Here is a 14,700-nt window from a genome sequence, read left to right as displayed (position 1 = left end):
CCTGATGGCCATGCCATACCATCCCACACCACTGCGCTCTCTATCCACTAGGGAGCCAACCACTCGGTCTAGCTCTTGCATGATGGCTAGATTTTATAAACCTATCTGCTGTGCTGGGAAACAGCCAGTCTTCCAAGGGATAAAAGACTTCATGTTGGCCCAGTGCAGTGGCTCATGCCTGTAATCCCAGCACTTTCAGAGGCCAAGGCGGGTGGATCACAAGGTCAGGAGTTCAAGACCAGCCTGGCCAAGATGATGAAACCCTGCCTCTACTAAAAATACAAAAATTAGCTGGGGCTAAAATACAAAAATTAGCCGGGCATAGTGGCGGGCACCTGTAATCCCAGCTACTTGGGAGGCTGAGGCAGAGAATTGTTTGAACCCGGCAGGTGGAGGCTGCAGTGAGCCAAGATCGTGCCACTGCACTCCAGCCTGGGCGACAGAGTGAGACCCCGTCTCAAAAAAAAAAACTTCATGAAGTCACATAAAGCATACTGGAGAACTGCTCAAATCACATGTAAAGCAACTGACAAATGAGGATCTAGGCAGAGTTAGACCAATTAAGAATCTTGTCCACATCTGTAATCCCAGCACTCTGGGAGGCCGAGGCAGGCAGATCACGAGGTCAAGAGATCGAGACCATCCTGGCTAACACGATGAAACCCTGTCTCTACTAAAAATACAAAAAAAAAATTAGCCGCGCTTGATGGCAGGCGCCTGTAGTCCCAGCTACTCGGGAGGCTGAGGCAGGAGAATGGTGTGAACCTGGAAGGCAGGGCTTGCAGTGAGCCGAGATCATGCCACTGCACTCCAGCCTGGGGGACAGAGCGAGACTACGTCTCAAAAAAAAAAAAAAAAAAAAAGAATCTTGTCTGGGCACAGTGGCTCATGCCTGTAATCCCAGCACTTTGGGAGGCAGAGGTGGGTGGATCACTTGAGCCCAGTAGCTCAAGACCAACCTGGACAACATAGTGAGACCCCATCTCTACCAAAAAAAAAAAAAAAAAAAGTAATAATAATAATAAGAAGAAGAAGAAGAAGAAGAAGAAGAAGAAGAAGAAGAAGCTAGACATGGTGGCATGTAGTCCCAGCTACTTGGAAGAGGCTGAGATGGGAGGATCTCTTGAGCCCAGAGGTACAGGCTGTAGTGAGCCTTGATCGCAGCACTGCACTTCAGCCTGGGCAACAGAGTGAGACCCTGTCTCGAAAAAAAAAAAAAGAAAAGAAAAAGAAAAACTTAAAAGAATTTAAAAAGTTTCAAAGATTCCAAGCACTTCTATAGGGAATGATTTAACTAGCAAAAAACAGACAAAATTCCCTGTGTCCACTGAGCTCTCGCTCTGCTGTGGTTGTATCTTTGGAACCTGCCATCCCATCTGTCTGCCAAACACTCCTGCTCGCCTGCCTCACTGCCTGGCTGGCCACTTACCCTCCCCAAACAGCTCCACCCCGTCTTTCCTGACTTGGGTGCCAGCCTCTTCTCACTGGTCCCCCATCTTAGAAGCTTTCCTGCAGCACTACCGTTCAGAGACAGGGCCCTCCCTTCCTCTGGCTCCCGCATATCTCCATCCTGGCCCCTTAGCCCTGTTTTTGTAAGCCTATTCTCCCAGGAGGCTGTGAGCAGAGGTTGTCATCCTAGTGCCTGGCACAAAGTGGGCATTCACAAAGATGTTCACTGTTAAATGAATGAACAAGCCAATGATAACAGTTTAAAATGTACATTTCTAAATGAAATGGCTGTTTTGAGAATCAACAGGCAAAGGCCCTCTGGAGCCTCTCCTATTTGAACACAGGCACCAATCTCCCCAAAGCCAGGGTTACCTCAGCAGCCCCCCGCCAGGACCGCACAGCTTCCTCCACTTCAGGTGTGTGGCCCATGCCAGATAAGCCGCCGCCACTGCCGCTGTTCTTTTTTTCTGGCACGATGACCTCAGCAAAGCAAGAGTGAGCCACCGGCTGGACCTTCTGTAATGCATGAGTCAAAAACTGGAAATGGACTTGCACCACAGTCAGGAAACATCGCCCCAACACCTGTGAAAACAAGACAGCCAGGGATGTTTAGGTCGTGGGTTGCTGTTGGATTCGCGCAGTAAATTTTCAATGACCAACTTGAATAGAAGCAATAGTTAACTGGAAATCCAAAATCATACAAAGTTAAAAGGCCACCATGCTTCAGAAGGATCTGCCTTTGTTTTTGTGTTTGGACCTCGGTGACTGATGCCTAGAAGTCAAAACATTTCCATCAAATAACAAGGCCCAAGGTTGAAATAATTCTTCCCATTTCCCACCAAGTAACCCCCAATCCTGTCTCCACCCCCTATATCTGGACTCACACCACTTCTGGTGTCTTTGAGCTCCTGCTGAACCACAGCCATCCACAACTACAATTACGTCCACACAGTATTCAGAAGGTAAAGGAAAAACCATGCAACTAAAAATCTGAAAGAAGGCCAGTTTGACCATAAGACACTCCATTGAAAATGGAATCCAAATATACTGGTTATTTTAGTAGGAGTGTTAACATAGTTATTAACATAGTTGTATGTCATCATTCCAGTCTTTCGAAACAAAGCTGACAGACCAGTCTTCCAGGAGTCAAGAAAATATAATGGACAGCTCCATTCATGAGTACAGTAGAAACCCATTAACCTGATACATATCAGTGATTGGTTGCTAATAGTCCAAGTAGGAAATTAACTTAAAAAATACTATACACATGAATATGTAATTACAATAAGATGTATACTAAATATATAGTGTGTGCCACAAACATTTTCAGATATGATTGTGCATTTCTCTGGCAGCCTTCTGGTATGGGCTAAGGCTGTTCTGACAGCTCCTTTGCTGCTTCTCCTTGTTACTTTCTTGCGTAAACCACAGTTACAATGTGTTCTCTATCATTTCTTATTTATCTTTCTTTTTTTTTTGAAATAGAGTCTCGCTCTGTCACCCAGGCTGGAGTGCAGTGGTGTGATCTCGGCTCACTGCAACCTCCACATCCTGGGTTTAAGCGATTCTCTGACCTCAGTGCACCATCACACCTGGCTAATTTTTGTATTTTTAGTGGAGACGGGGTTTCACCATGTTGGCCAGGCTGGTCTTGAATTCCTCACCTCAGGCAATCCACCTGCCTCGGCCTCCCAAAGGGCTGGGATTACAGGCGTGAGCTACCATGCCCGGCCTTATTTCCTCTTTAACACAGGGCAAAAACTGGCCACTTACAAAGCAACTTGACCACAAACCTTCCAGATTATTGACATTTTTTCCTAATCTCTCATAGTTGTTTTGCCCACATCAGATTTGACAATAATAACAACAAAAACCTTTTGCAGCTCTTTTATCCTGCTCCCTAATAATCTTTTTGTGGAAGATATTTTATATTTCTTTGGCTTATGCAGATTACTTATTCACAACAACTTACTTTATTGAGTTTGCAATTCACTCAACTGAGCAGGAGTGGACCTGAGACAGCCTACTCACGGCCGGCCCTCAGCCCACTGCCTCGCGGAAGTGGTGAAGGTCAGGGAACTATAGCCATTGCTTTTTACAAGGAACCAAAATCCAGCACAGGGCCCATGCACTGTCCTGTCCTTTGAGCAGCACACAGTAAGACTCAACCTTCCTCTCCCCTCAGGTGCACACATGGACTCTCTACCTTGCGGCACGCATGTGGACCTCTCGCCTTGCCTCGCATCACACACATGCACAGATTCCTTGGGCGCTTTGCACAGGTGGACCTCTCGCCTCACCTCGCCTCAGCATCTACCTTTGCCACATGCCCTCTCAGTTCTCAAGAGTCAGAGCTGTTTCCTAGAGAAGCAGGGGCAAGCCAGTTCCCAGCAAGACACTTATTATCTCTAAATCCCTCCTCACCCCGTGGAAATCACCAGGACCAAACTAAAGCAAACAAAAAACCACACACAAATCTCACACCAAAGCATTTGCCCTCCAGAGGGAACAACCGGCATCACAGGCTGAAGCCCCCCAAACTCCAGGGCTTCCACTCACACCTCCTCAGAGCCCTTCCCCCAGTGCTCTGTGCTAGACTGGGCAGGGTGAGGGACACGAAGGCAGTGCACCTAGGCCAGTTAGACAGGTGCCAGGAGTAGAATAAGCAGCAGCTATTTAGTCCTGTAGAGCACACAGACAGCTTTAGTGGAGCACACAGCCTGTACCTGACCAGTGCTGGAGAGTCACATGGGCTAGTGCATTCAATCCCAGGAACCACCCTATGAGGTCATCCTCCCTTCACAGACAACAAGATCAAGGCACAGAAAGGCTATGAAATTTTGTCAAGCGGACACAAACTAGATGTGGTGGACCAGTCACCTGACTCAAGTGTCCATGCCCTTCACCTGTGTGCCCCACTACCTTCAGCAGACTCTAAACTGGCATCAGCTTGCACGTGACAGGAACTCCACCTTAACTGGTGTAGGCTGAGGGTGTCCTCAATCTCCCCACCCACTGCAGACACAGGGAGGAGGAGTGAGCCGGCTCCTCAGGGACACAAACTCTTCCTCCCACTCCTTCCTCAGCACCTTGGCAGCTATGGGAAGCTGAAGGAGGAGGAGAAAGGGAAGACGCCATGCTCCATTAGCTCTGGGTTCACACTCTCACAGCTCTGATGGACACAACTTAGTCATTCATTCTCTCAGTAAATATATAAGATGGGGATGCCTAATATGCACCAAGCACAAAGAGCTGGGAACACTACCGGAAAGAGAATGAGCAAGACCCTGCTCTCGCCAGGGTGACATTCTAATGGGGAAGACAACAGGCAATGAACAGATACGCAAGGCCGGGTGCTGCTGGGAAAGGAACACAGGCAGATGGGAAGGAAAAGGCCCCCCGAGGAAATGACCGAGAGCAAAGAGAGAGCTACCCTGTCCCCTCCCCTACTAAGGCGCAAAGTTCTGAGGAATGGCTGAAGGCCTGAAGGAGGGCCCCCAGATCAAGAACAGGATGCTCTCTGACAAGGCCATCACCCCTGGGGAGAATGAGGTGGAGGAAGCCCTCTTGCTGAGGGGCAGCAGTAAGGAGGGCAGAACGCTGCTGTAGGAAGGAGTGGGGGAAGACACAGGTCAGTTTAAAAGGCATTGTCTGTGTTGTCTCCACCACTTAGGATGTGTTTGACCTTGGATGAGTCATTTAACCTAAGCTTCTTTCCTATAAATAAGGAATGAGGACAACAGCTCAGCTACTGTGCACCTCCCTCTCCTACCCAGGATGCCTGGAGACCAACTCAGTCATACAAATTATGATTGTAACAAAATATCTGTGTTGTAAATAACTTCTTCAAAGCCAATCAAACCAGTGGTTAACGCTGGACCTTGGAAACAGCTGTTTCATCAGATATCTGCTCTAAAAATTTACCCAAAGTAACAGATGCATAACCACCACCTTCTCTTGAGAGAGTACAGAGCTCAACCTCCAGCCTGCCTCTGCCCACCTTTCCTCTACGAGGATCTCAGGTCTTAGCTCAGCTCCCCTCCTGAAACAGACCCCACTCTCCTTGACCCAGGAATGAGTCAGTCTTTGGGCGTCCTCCTGACATAAATTTGGGAGAGTGTGACCCCAGGGTTAAGGAAAGCTATTTTCTCCTTCACATGGAGAAAGTTTCCTGGACTGTGTGGTTCAGTCAAATTGCAGAACACATGTGGGAAGCTGGTGAGTGGATGAGCAGAGTGGCCAAAGGCAGGTATTTAAGTTTAAAATGCCAGTGAAGCTCTATCAACAGCTACCATTTATTGAGTGTTTAAATACCAAGCACCTTATGTTTGGTGAACCATCCCTGTGGGGTGTGAGCAATTCACCCATTTTACAGATGATAACACTGAAGTTTACAGAGATAAAGAAACTTGCTCAATGTCAAGCAGGTAATAAGTAGGGATCTGACACCAGGTCTGTTTGACTCTGAAAGCTTTGTTGCTAACCACCAGGCTACTCTTTCTTCCTATGACAAGATCCAGAATGTAGCCACAATAGTGGATAAATACTAATCAGAGAAGGAGCTATGGATTACGGACAGCTATCGGGGTCTACTGAATGAGAGCCTGTTTTCTAGCAACCCTTGATGGTGGAGGAGAAGGGTGCATCTTTACCTTCCTATTCCCTCGCACACACACAACATCTGCTGCTAAGGATGTTGTATTCATGTACATAACCAGAATACCTTTTCTTTTTGATGATATTTATATTTTATTCAGATTGTAAAACAGATTTTAATTTAAGGCCTTCCTATTTGGAGCACCAAAAAACCACCCTTTTTTTTGAGATGGAGTCTTGCTCTGTTGCCCAGGCTGGAGTGCAGTGGCGCAGTCTTGGCTCACTGCAAGCTCTGCCTCCCGGGTTCATGCCATTCTCCTGCCTCAGCCTCCCAAGTAGCTGGGACTACAGGTGCCCACCACCACGCCAGGCTACTTTTTGTATTTTTAGTAGAGACAGGGTTTCACTGTGTTAGCCAGGATGGTCTTGATCTCCTGATCTCATGATCCGCCCACCTTAGCCTCCCAAAGTGCTGGGATTACAGGCGTGAGCCACTGCGCCCAGCCAAGACCACCCTTTATATACCACTGTAGTTGTTGTAGATCAACCTACATGTCAACTCTGCTTTCCTGGAATATTTCAAAGTTTAGTTGCAGTTATTCCTCTTCTAGGGTCAGGCCTGACTCAGCCTATAATACCTGCATGTGGTTGGAACTATGGAGTGCCCAAGTCCACCCCACTTCCCAAAACATGGTGTGATTTTCACATCCAATACAAATAATTTCTCACTAAGTTCATTGTTCTGCTCAACTTCATGAACTCAATTCATCTTTTTCATAACCCTTTAGAATGAGGAACAAGTAAAACTCATACATCCATTTATTTCCGATCACTTTAAAAGTCCAGTTAAGTAGGTCCAAGATGGGTGCTTGTATTAGAAATTCCAAAGCATTCAATCATTTCTTTCTCTTCAATACTCATTTATACCTTAAATGTTACATTAGGTTCCTAGTGTCCTCAATCTTGTTCTTAATGAGGTCTCTTTTGTTCTGATGATCATTCGAGTCATTACATAATGAGCTACACACCAGAATGTGACACAAAGACCTAAATGCATCCCCAGAGACACAGAGAATGCAGCAGACCATGCCTGGACTATAGAAAGTACTTATGAAGATTATGCTACAGTAGAAAAATGTAAGAAACAGGCTTACTGAAACTAATATGTAAAAAACTAACTAAAGAACAACAAAGTCTCCTTGCAGCCAGCAATAACCTACAGGATAGAAAAGGTGCCATGCTATGTTTAGAACAAACAAGGGAGAAAGAAAGCTCAGGCCCAAGGGTGGTGGAACCAACACCAAATGCTAATAATTCAGACAAGAGTACATTCTGCCCCCAGACACACTGCTTCACTGCTGGTGAAAATAACAGCACAGGCAGTTTCTGAGCTCATATTTCATGGGCAAAGCACTGCGGTGCACGAAACTTTTTATATCAGTAATACTCATCATCAATAAATCAGGGGAGAAAAGATTAGCTATACAAACATACAAATAGTTCTAAATATTCCTAAACAGGTATAACCATTGATTGTACGATTCCTAAACAGCCCATATTTGTACCTATAGATTTTTTTTTTTTTGCAAAAAGTAGATTGTGTGTTGTTTTATAGTTTGCTTTCCAAAATATATTAAAAATTTGTTACCATATCAATACACACAGGAAGTTTTACATTTCTATATTTATATTTAGAGCAGCTACACTGCTATAAATCTTAACATACTTAATAATAATAATTACAAAATAACATCTAGGGAAAAAATGAAAGGCCACTCAAGATAACTAAGTCCACGTTAATTACTCGAGTAATTTTTCCCATTCAAAATGCAAGTTTTGCCCAGGCACAGTGGTTCATGCCTGTAATCCCAGCACTTTGGGAGGCTGAGGCGGGTGGATCATTTGAGGTCAGGAGTTCAAGACCAGCCTGGTCAACATGGTGAAACCCTGTCTCTATGAAAAATACAAAAATTAGCTGGGCGTGGTGGTGCACGCCTGTGATTCCAGCTACTCAGGAGGCTGAGGCAGGAGAATCGCTTGAACCTGGGAGGCAGAGGTTGCAGTGAGCCAAGATCACACCACTGTACTCCAGACTGGGAGAAAGAGTGAGACTCCGTTTCAAAAAATAAATAAAAACAAAATGCAAGTTTTCTCCATAAACAAGTTTACATTGTGGGCAGAGATAAACACATATTTAAGTTATCCTGATATATGGCCTCAGGAGCCCCTCAGAGGTCAGAAAATTATTTTTGTTCACATGAGTGTACTTTTTGTTAAAATTCGTCACTTCCATCAAGAATACTATTGATAAACCTATTACAAAGACAAACAGGGAACTGGCAAATGGAAATCAGTCTCCATGAACATTATCCTCATCATGACACATCACTTGGGTGAGGCCGCTCTGTCGCACTAGAAGCCTCGCATGTTACCGCACTGAGACAGGGATCCCAATATCCCCATCTGACAGGGACACTCCCAGCCGGCTGTATCTGCACAGTGTTCCAAGTGTGTAACTATGGCAAATCTTGGAATGGGGTGGAGAGGAGGCCTCGCCTCCCCTCAGCAGCATCACCCTTGCTTCATTTCCTTCCTAGCTCTCCAGCTGTTCCAGTTTCAGACTCCTGGGCGGCTTCCTATTCATCTTCTGACTGTAAATGTGGGAGTGCCCCAGGGTTTACTCATTCTCCAGCTACGCTCTTCCTTGATGACCTCCTTCAGTTCTCTAGCTTTACATCCAAGTTCTGGACCTCAACCCTCAACTCCAGATTTGTGTATGCAACTATCCTCTAGAAATCACCCGTGGGATATGTAACAGGCATCACAGACCTATTATCTGAACTTACTCTTCCCCACTACTCCCCATCTCAGTAAACAGCACTACCAGGGAGTGAGTGACCGAGGTACGCATGTCATAAACCATGCAAAATACAACTGCTAAAATATTTATCAGGCTTTATTTATTATTTTTATTTTTATTTTTCTGAGACGGAGTTTCACTTTTGTCACTCAGGCTGGAATGCAATGGCGCGATCTTGGCTCACTGCAAACTCGGCCTCCCAGGTTCAAGCGATTCTCCTGCCTCAGCCTCCTGAGTAACTGGGACTACAGGCATTCACCATCATGCCCAGCTAATTTTTGTATTTTTACTAGAGATGGGGTTTCACCATGTCGGCCAGGCTGGTCTCAAACTCATGAGCTCAGGTGATCCACCCACCTCAGCCTCCCAAAGTGCTGGGATTACAGGCATGAGCCACCGCGCCTGGCCACAGCCTTTAAAAAGCAGGAAATTCTGATGCGAGCTACAACACGAATGAGCCTTAAAGACATTATGCTAAGTGAAACACACTTGTCACAAAAGGACAAATATTCTATGATTCCATTTATACGAGGTTCCTAGAGTAGTCAAATTTATAGAGGTAGAAAGAATGTTCGTTGCCAGGAGCCGGAAGGAGAGGGGAACCAGGAGTTATTGTCAAGCAGGTAAAGAGTTTCAGTTTGGGAAGATAAGACAGTTCCAGAGATGGATGATGGTGATGCTTGCACAACAATGTAAGTGTACTTAATACTACTGAACACTTAACAATGGTTAAAATGGCAAAATTTATGTTACATATATTTTACCACAGCAAAAATACACAAAACTACTTCTAGTCACCTCTGCTACCCTTCTATTCCAAACTACTATCATCCCTCACTTAGACTGCTCTAATAGCCCCTTAACTAGTCTTCCTGCTTCCACTTAATTAGAATCAGGTTTATCTACATATAACAAAACAAAAACAAAAACAGAAATAGGCCAGGCATGGTGGCTCACACCTGTAATCCCAGCACTTTAGGAGGCCCAGACAGGAGGATCGCTTAAGCCCAGGAGTTTGAGACCAGCCTGGGCAACACAGTGAGACTCCATCTCTACAGTAAAAAAAATAATGATAATAATAATTTTTAATTAAAAAAAAAATCAAACCCAAAACCAATACAGTGGCTTAAATAAGAACTATGTTGCCGGGTGTGGTGGCTCATGCCTGTAATCCCAGCACTTTGGGAGGCCAGGGCAGGGGGATCACCTGAGGTCAGGAGTTCAAGACGAGCCTGACCAACATGGTGAAACCCCATCTCTACCAAAAATGCAAAAATTAGCCGGGCGTGGTGGCACGTGCCTGTAATCCCACCTACTTGGGAGGCTGAGGCAGGAGAATCGCCTAAACCTAGGAGGCAGAGGTTGCAGTGAGCCGAGATCGCGCCACTGTACTCCAGCCTGGACAATAAGAGCGAAACTACATCTCAGAGAGGGGAAAAGAAAAAAAAATGATGTTTATTTTTTTCTAAGGTAAAACAAATCCAGAGCAGACGGACCAGGGCTGGAATGGAGACGCAGGGCATCACAAGGAGCCCACTTCCCAGCTTTGTGCTCGGCACACTCACGCGAGGCTCCCATTTCTAGGTGACTTCACAGTTATAAATGGTTAAACGGCCCTCAGTCATTCTGCACGCACTGGAGACGGTAGACAATTGGAGGAGGAGGAAGCACCAATTTCCCCTTAAGGAGATATCCCACTAATCTCATGCAGTACTTCTAGTTACACCGTCATGAACCAGATCTTATTCAAGTGACCACTCCCAGCTTTAAGGAACTAAGAGGTGCAGTCCTTATTCCAGGCACAGTATGGAAAACAAAATGAGAGTTTGTTACTAAGAAAAATGGGCAGCTTGAGCAACGTAATGGAACCCCAACTCTACAAAAAAATACAGTTTAGCTAGGTGTGGTGGCATGTACCTGTAGACCCAGATAGTTGGGAAGCTGAGACAGGAGGATCACTTGAGCCCAGGAGTTCAGGCTGCAGTGAACTGTGATTGTTCCACTGCACTCCACCCTGGGCAACAAAGTGAAACCCTGTCTTGGGGGTTTAAAAAAAAAAAAAAAAAAAAAGGTAAAGAAAGAAAGAAGAAAGGAAAAAAAAAAAGAGATTGGATATTGAGAGGCAGCTACCAGTATCTCCTCACTCTCCCCAGGGACTACGGGGCTGTCTGCCCTGCCCCTGCTCAGATGCGCTCTCAGTTAGGTAGGAGGTTCTGGTATGAGGGCTGGCCCTGGCACAGTGAGCTGGGTGCGGGGAGAGGAGCAGTTGCAAGTTTTGCCGAATCAACAGACTTGAGGCTATTTTCCATCTGCATCACAGCACTCACCACACCTAGTGCCAGTCTATTTATTTATCTGGCCTACCAGTCCTGGAGTGCTTTTATTGTCCTTGTCATCTGTGCAATGCTTGCAGCTAGCTCATGTGTATTTATCGAGGAGGGTGGGTGGCTCAGCTGGGAGAGGAAGAAGGCAGGCCAGGTGGCTGGGCCTACTCAGGAGGGGCCCTAGTGCAAGCAAGGGTGCTCAGGGTGCCTCTACATCAGGCTATTTCTGATTTCCGGGCTCTGGACATTTCACCATTAGCAGAGGGGCAAGACAGCCTGTTCTCACAGGGGGATGGCCTCTGCCAACAAGCCCCTCTGCACTGGACTGCACTGGCCCGAGGCAGTGAGGAGGCAGCAGACACATAGGACACATAACCCATGCGTGGGCTGGCCTCAGAAGGACTTCAGGCAAATAATGTTTTATGGGTGCTCAGGTTCCTGGTTTGTAAAGAGGAGGGAGGCTGCCAGAACAGGCCATTATCCAATCCTGTGAGATCTCCCAAGCTGACCGGAACCAAAAAATTAATTCAGGAAAGCCAGTTCTATCTGAAATTATATTCCATGAACTCTCCTATTTGTTTCCTTCTAATCTGCCCACCAAACCTAATTTTTCTAGCACATTCACGCAAGCCTTTTCAGCAACTCAAAATTTTAAATCCTACTCTCTGAAAAGACAACAACATTGCCATTCAATCACTAGTCCCCAAAATTAGCAACATTTCATTCTTTCCTTGACTCCCACCTGCTGCTGGCCTCCCACTTTCAGAGACGGTCTTTTCTTTGTTCCCATTCTCTCCTTTGATTCACTTTTATTCTCTTCATTTTTTTTGAAGAACACCTGCTTTTCTCTTCATCCCTACACTCTGGGTTTTCTAACTACTCAATAATGCCTCTTTCTGTTAGAAGACCACTTCACATGCAAAAAGCCCTACATGAAATGGAGTTATTTATTGGGTACTCTGATATATTACGCCTTTAATACATTCCTGAATTTCTCTCTCACTTTTTGCAAACTTGGAAAAGGTCCAAACGTACACAAAAGCAGAACATAACAAGTCCCCATGTACCCATCAAAACACTTCAATTCTATGGCCAGGCACAGTGGTTCATGCCTATAATTCCAGTGTTGTGGGAGGCTGAGGTGGGAGGATCACTTGAGCCCAGGAGTTTGAGACCAGCCTGGGCAACATAGCAAGATCCTGTCTCTACAAAAAAATTAGAAGTTTCAATTCCATTAACATTTTGCCATGCTTTTTCCATCTATCCTTCCCCATCTTTTTTCTTTTTTTGAAGTAAATCCCAATCAACCAAGGCTCAGTAGGTGTTCAAGCTTCCCAACTTATCTTTTAAAAATTATCTTTTACATTTGGTTTGAATCTCAACCCCAAAAAGGTAATTTTATTTGGTTGTTATATTGCTTAACTCTCTTTTAATCTAGAACAGTACATTCTGTGTAATTTTTTTTAATGCTACTGACTTGTTGAACAAATCAGGTCAACTTATTACAGGATATGCCACATTGTGAATTTGTCTGGTTGCTTTCTCGTGCTATTGCATAACTTGCGTCACTACACCCCACATTTCCTGTAGACTAGATTCGTTTGAGAAGTTTGATTAGATTATTTCAGGGTTTTTGTTTTTTTTTTTTAAAGAGGGAGAAGTAGAATAATATTATTAATATTAGATATGTTGTGTGGTTCTTGCTGCAGCACATCAGGAGACATGATGACCTGTCTCCATTTCCATGACACTAAGGCTGATCAATGGGATTTGGGTGGGGAAGGCCTGATTCTCCCAAATGCGGTTCCTCAGCAACCTTCCAACAAATGGTTTCATCCTCCACTGTTGGCCACTGGTTGAGTCACCGAATTAATCACGGTCTGCAAAATGGAGATTTTTCTCTCATCCATTAGGGCTATTTGGTTACCATGAAAAACAGTTTCTACTGGAAAAGCAGAAAATTTGCTTACTTCCTTACTTTTCTCCTTTTAATTAGCAATTATCAGAATAATGAGTTGGTTGCACATGCTTGTCTTGACAAATCAAAGTCAAAGGGTCCAGTCCCTCCACAGTGACAGATGCCCACTGGCCCTGGTGGCTTCCACCCACGTAGAATGGGCTAGACAGATGGTAAATCATGTTTGTTGACCACAATGCAAATTTACAGAATCACCCAAATTCCAGCTGCTTAATTAATACAGCTTCCTCTACAGGCTAAAGTCTGAAGACAATTTAGGTAATAGCAGATTCACCTCAGCAAAAAAGTAAGCCAAAAAGACTGACCTGAAATTAGCAAGTTTCAAAACTGGATTCATACAAGCTTTTTATGAGGTGAACTTCAGTTTCTCATTAGCAGCAGCAATATGAACTTTCATCTGGCACATGCCATTAGGAAATATTTACTCCATAATCTGTTACAGAAGATCTACCAGTCAAAACAAGTAACACTTACTTTTACCTTTAGGGCAAAAAAAAAAAAAAAAAAAAAAAGGAACAGGATGCACATTCAATTCCATTAAGGTTAATGCAAATCATATTTTTGAAACCAGCTTCTAATATTTTCCATTATTGTTACTCTACAATATTTTTGGCATATATCTATCCAAAATAAATGTTAATATACCTGAATTAAGGTCCTTAATTAAGAGTCAGTCAGCACTCACAGATAAATTATTTCAAACATATTCACAGGTAATCACATAGTATACAAAATAAATCTGTTGTTGTGTCAAACTGAAAGCCAAGATGCAACTGTGTAAAGATTTGAGAGCCAGGCCCAGTGATACGTACTTGTAGTCTCAGCTACGCAGTCTCAGCTACGCGGGAAGCTGAGGCTGGAGGACTGCCTGAGCCCAGGAGTTCCAGGCTAGCCTGGGCAATATGGCAAGGCCCAATCTCTAATATATATATATAAAAGTATATATAAAAGTAAAGTATATATATAAGTATATATATAAGTATATTTGTATATATGTATATATAAGTATATATGTAAGTATATATGTATATAAATATAAGTATATAAATATAAGTGTATATATATAAAAGTATATATATAAGTATATATATGCATGTGTGTGCATATGTGTATATATATACACATATATATGTATTTTATATATATGTCTGGCATATAGATATAAAATACATATGTATATATATGTCTGGCTGCTTATTCACAAGATGGTAAATACTTGTAAAGTCAATAAAAATGCTGGAATTTATAAAATATAGTCTCCTTAGAGACATACAACTCCTGGGAGCCCCATGGCTGCCCTGGGTTCCTGGACTGCCTACACAGAGGACCAACACCTCTCAACACTGAGGACCCAACGTAAAACCAGAGCCCTGGAGCTACCCAGTATGGAGAAGGCAAGGGGAGAAGTGGCATCACTGCTCACTACACAAGAATGGCAGGGCCCAGCCTGCTGCCCTCCCTTCCCCTGCCCTTCAGAGGTGTACCTCACCTTG

General features: G+C 44.3%; 1 protein-coding gene across 28 annotated transcripts in view; it reads right to left on the bottom strand.

Annotated features, from left to right (window-relative positions):
- Positions 1 to 14,700, bottom strand: part of GARRE1 (granule associated Rac and RHOG effector 1) — a 101,126-nt gene that overhangs the window by 34,834 nt on the left and 51,592 nt on the right. For all 28 annotated transcript variants that reach the window (XM_063719206.1, XM_063719211.1, XM_063719197.1 and 25 more), the window contains 1 exon segment: positions 1,822 to 2,031. In XM_063719206.1, coding sequence (XP_063575276.1) covers positions 1,822 to 2,031 — 210 coding nt within the window.

This window comes from Pongo abelii, chromosome 20, assembly GCF_028885655.2.
Source record: "Pongo abelii isolate AG06213 chromosome 20, NHGRI_mPonAbe1-v2.0_pri, whole genome shotgun sequence".
NCBI classification, from domain to species: domain Eukaryota; kingdom Metazoa; phylum Chordata; class Mammalia; order Primates; family Hominidae; genus Pongo; species Pongo abelii.
This window is presented reverse-complemented; position numbering and strand designations above follow the sequence as displayed.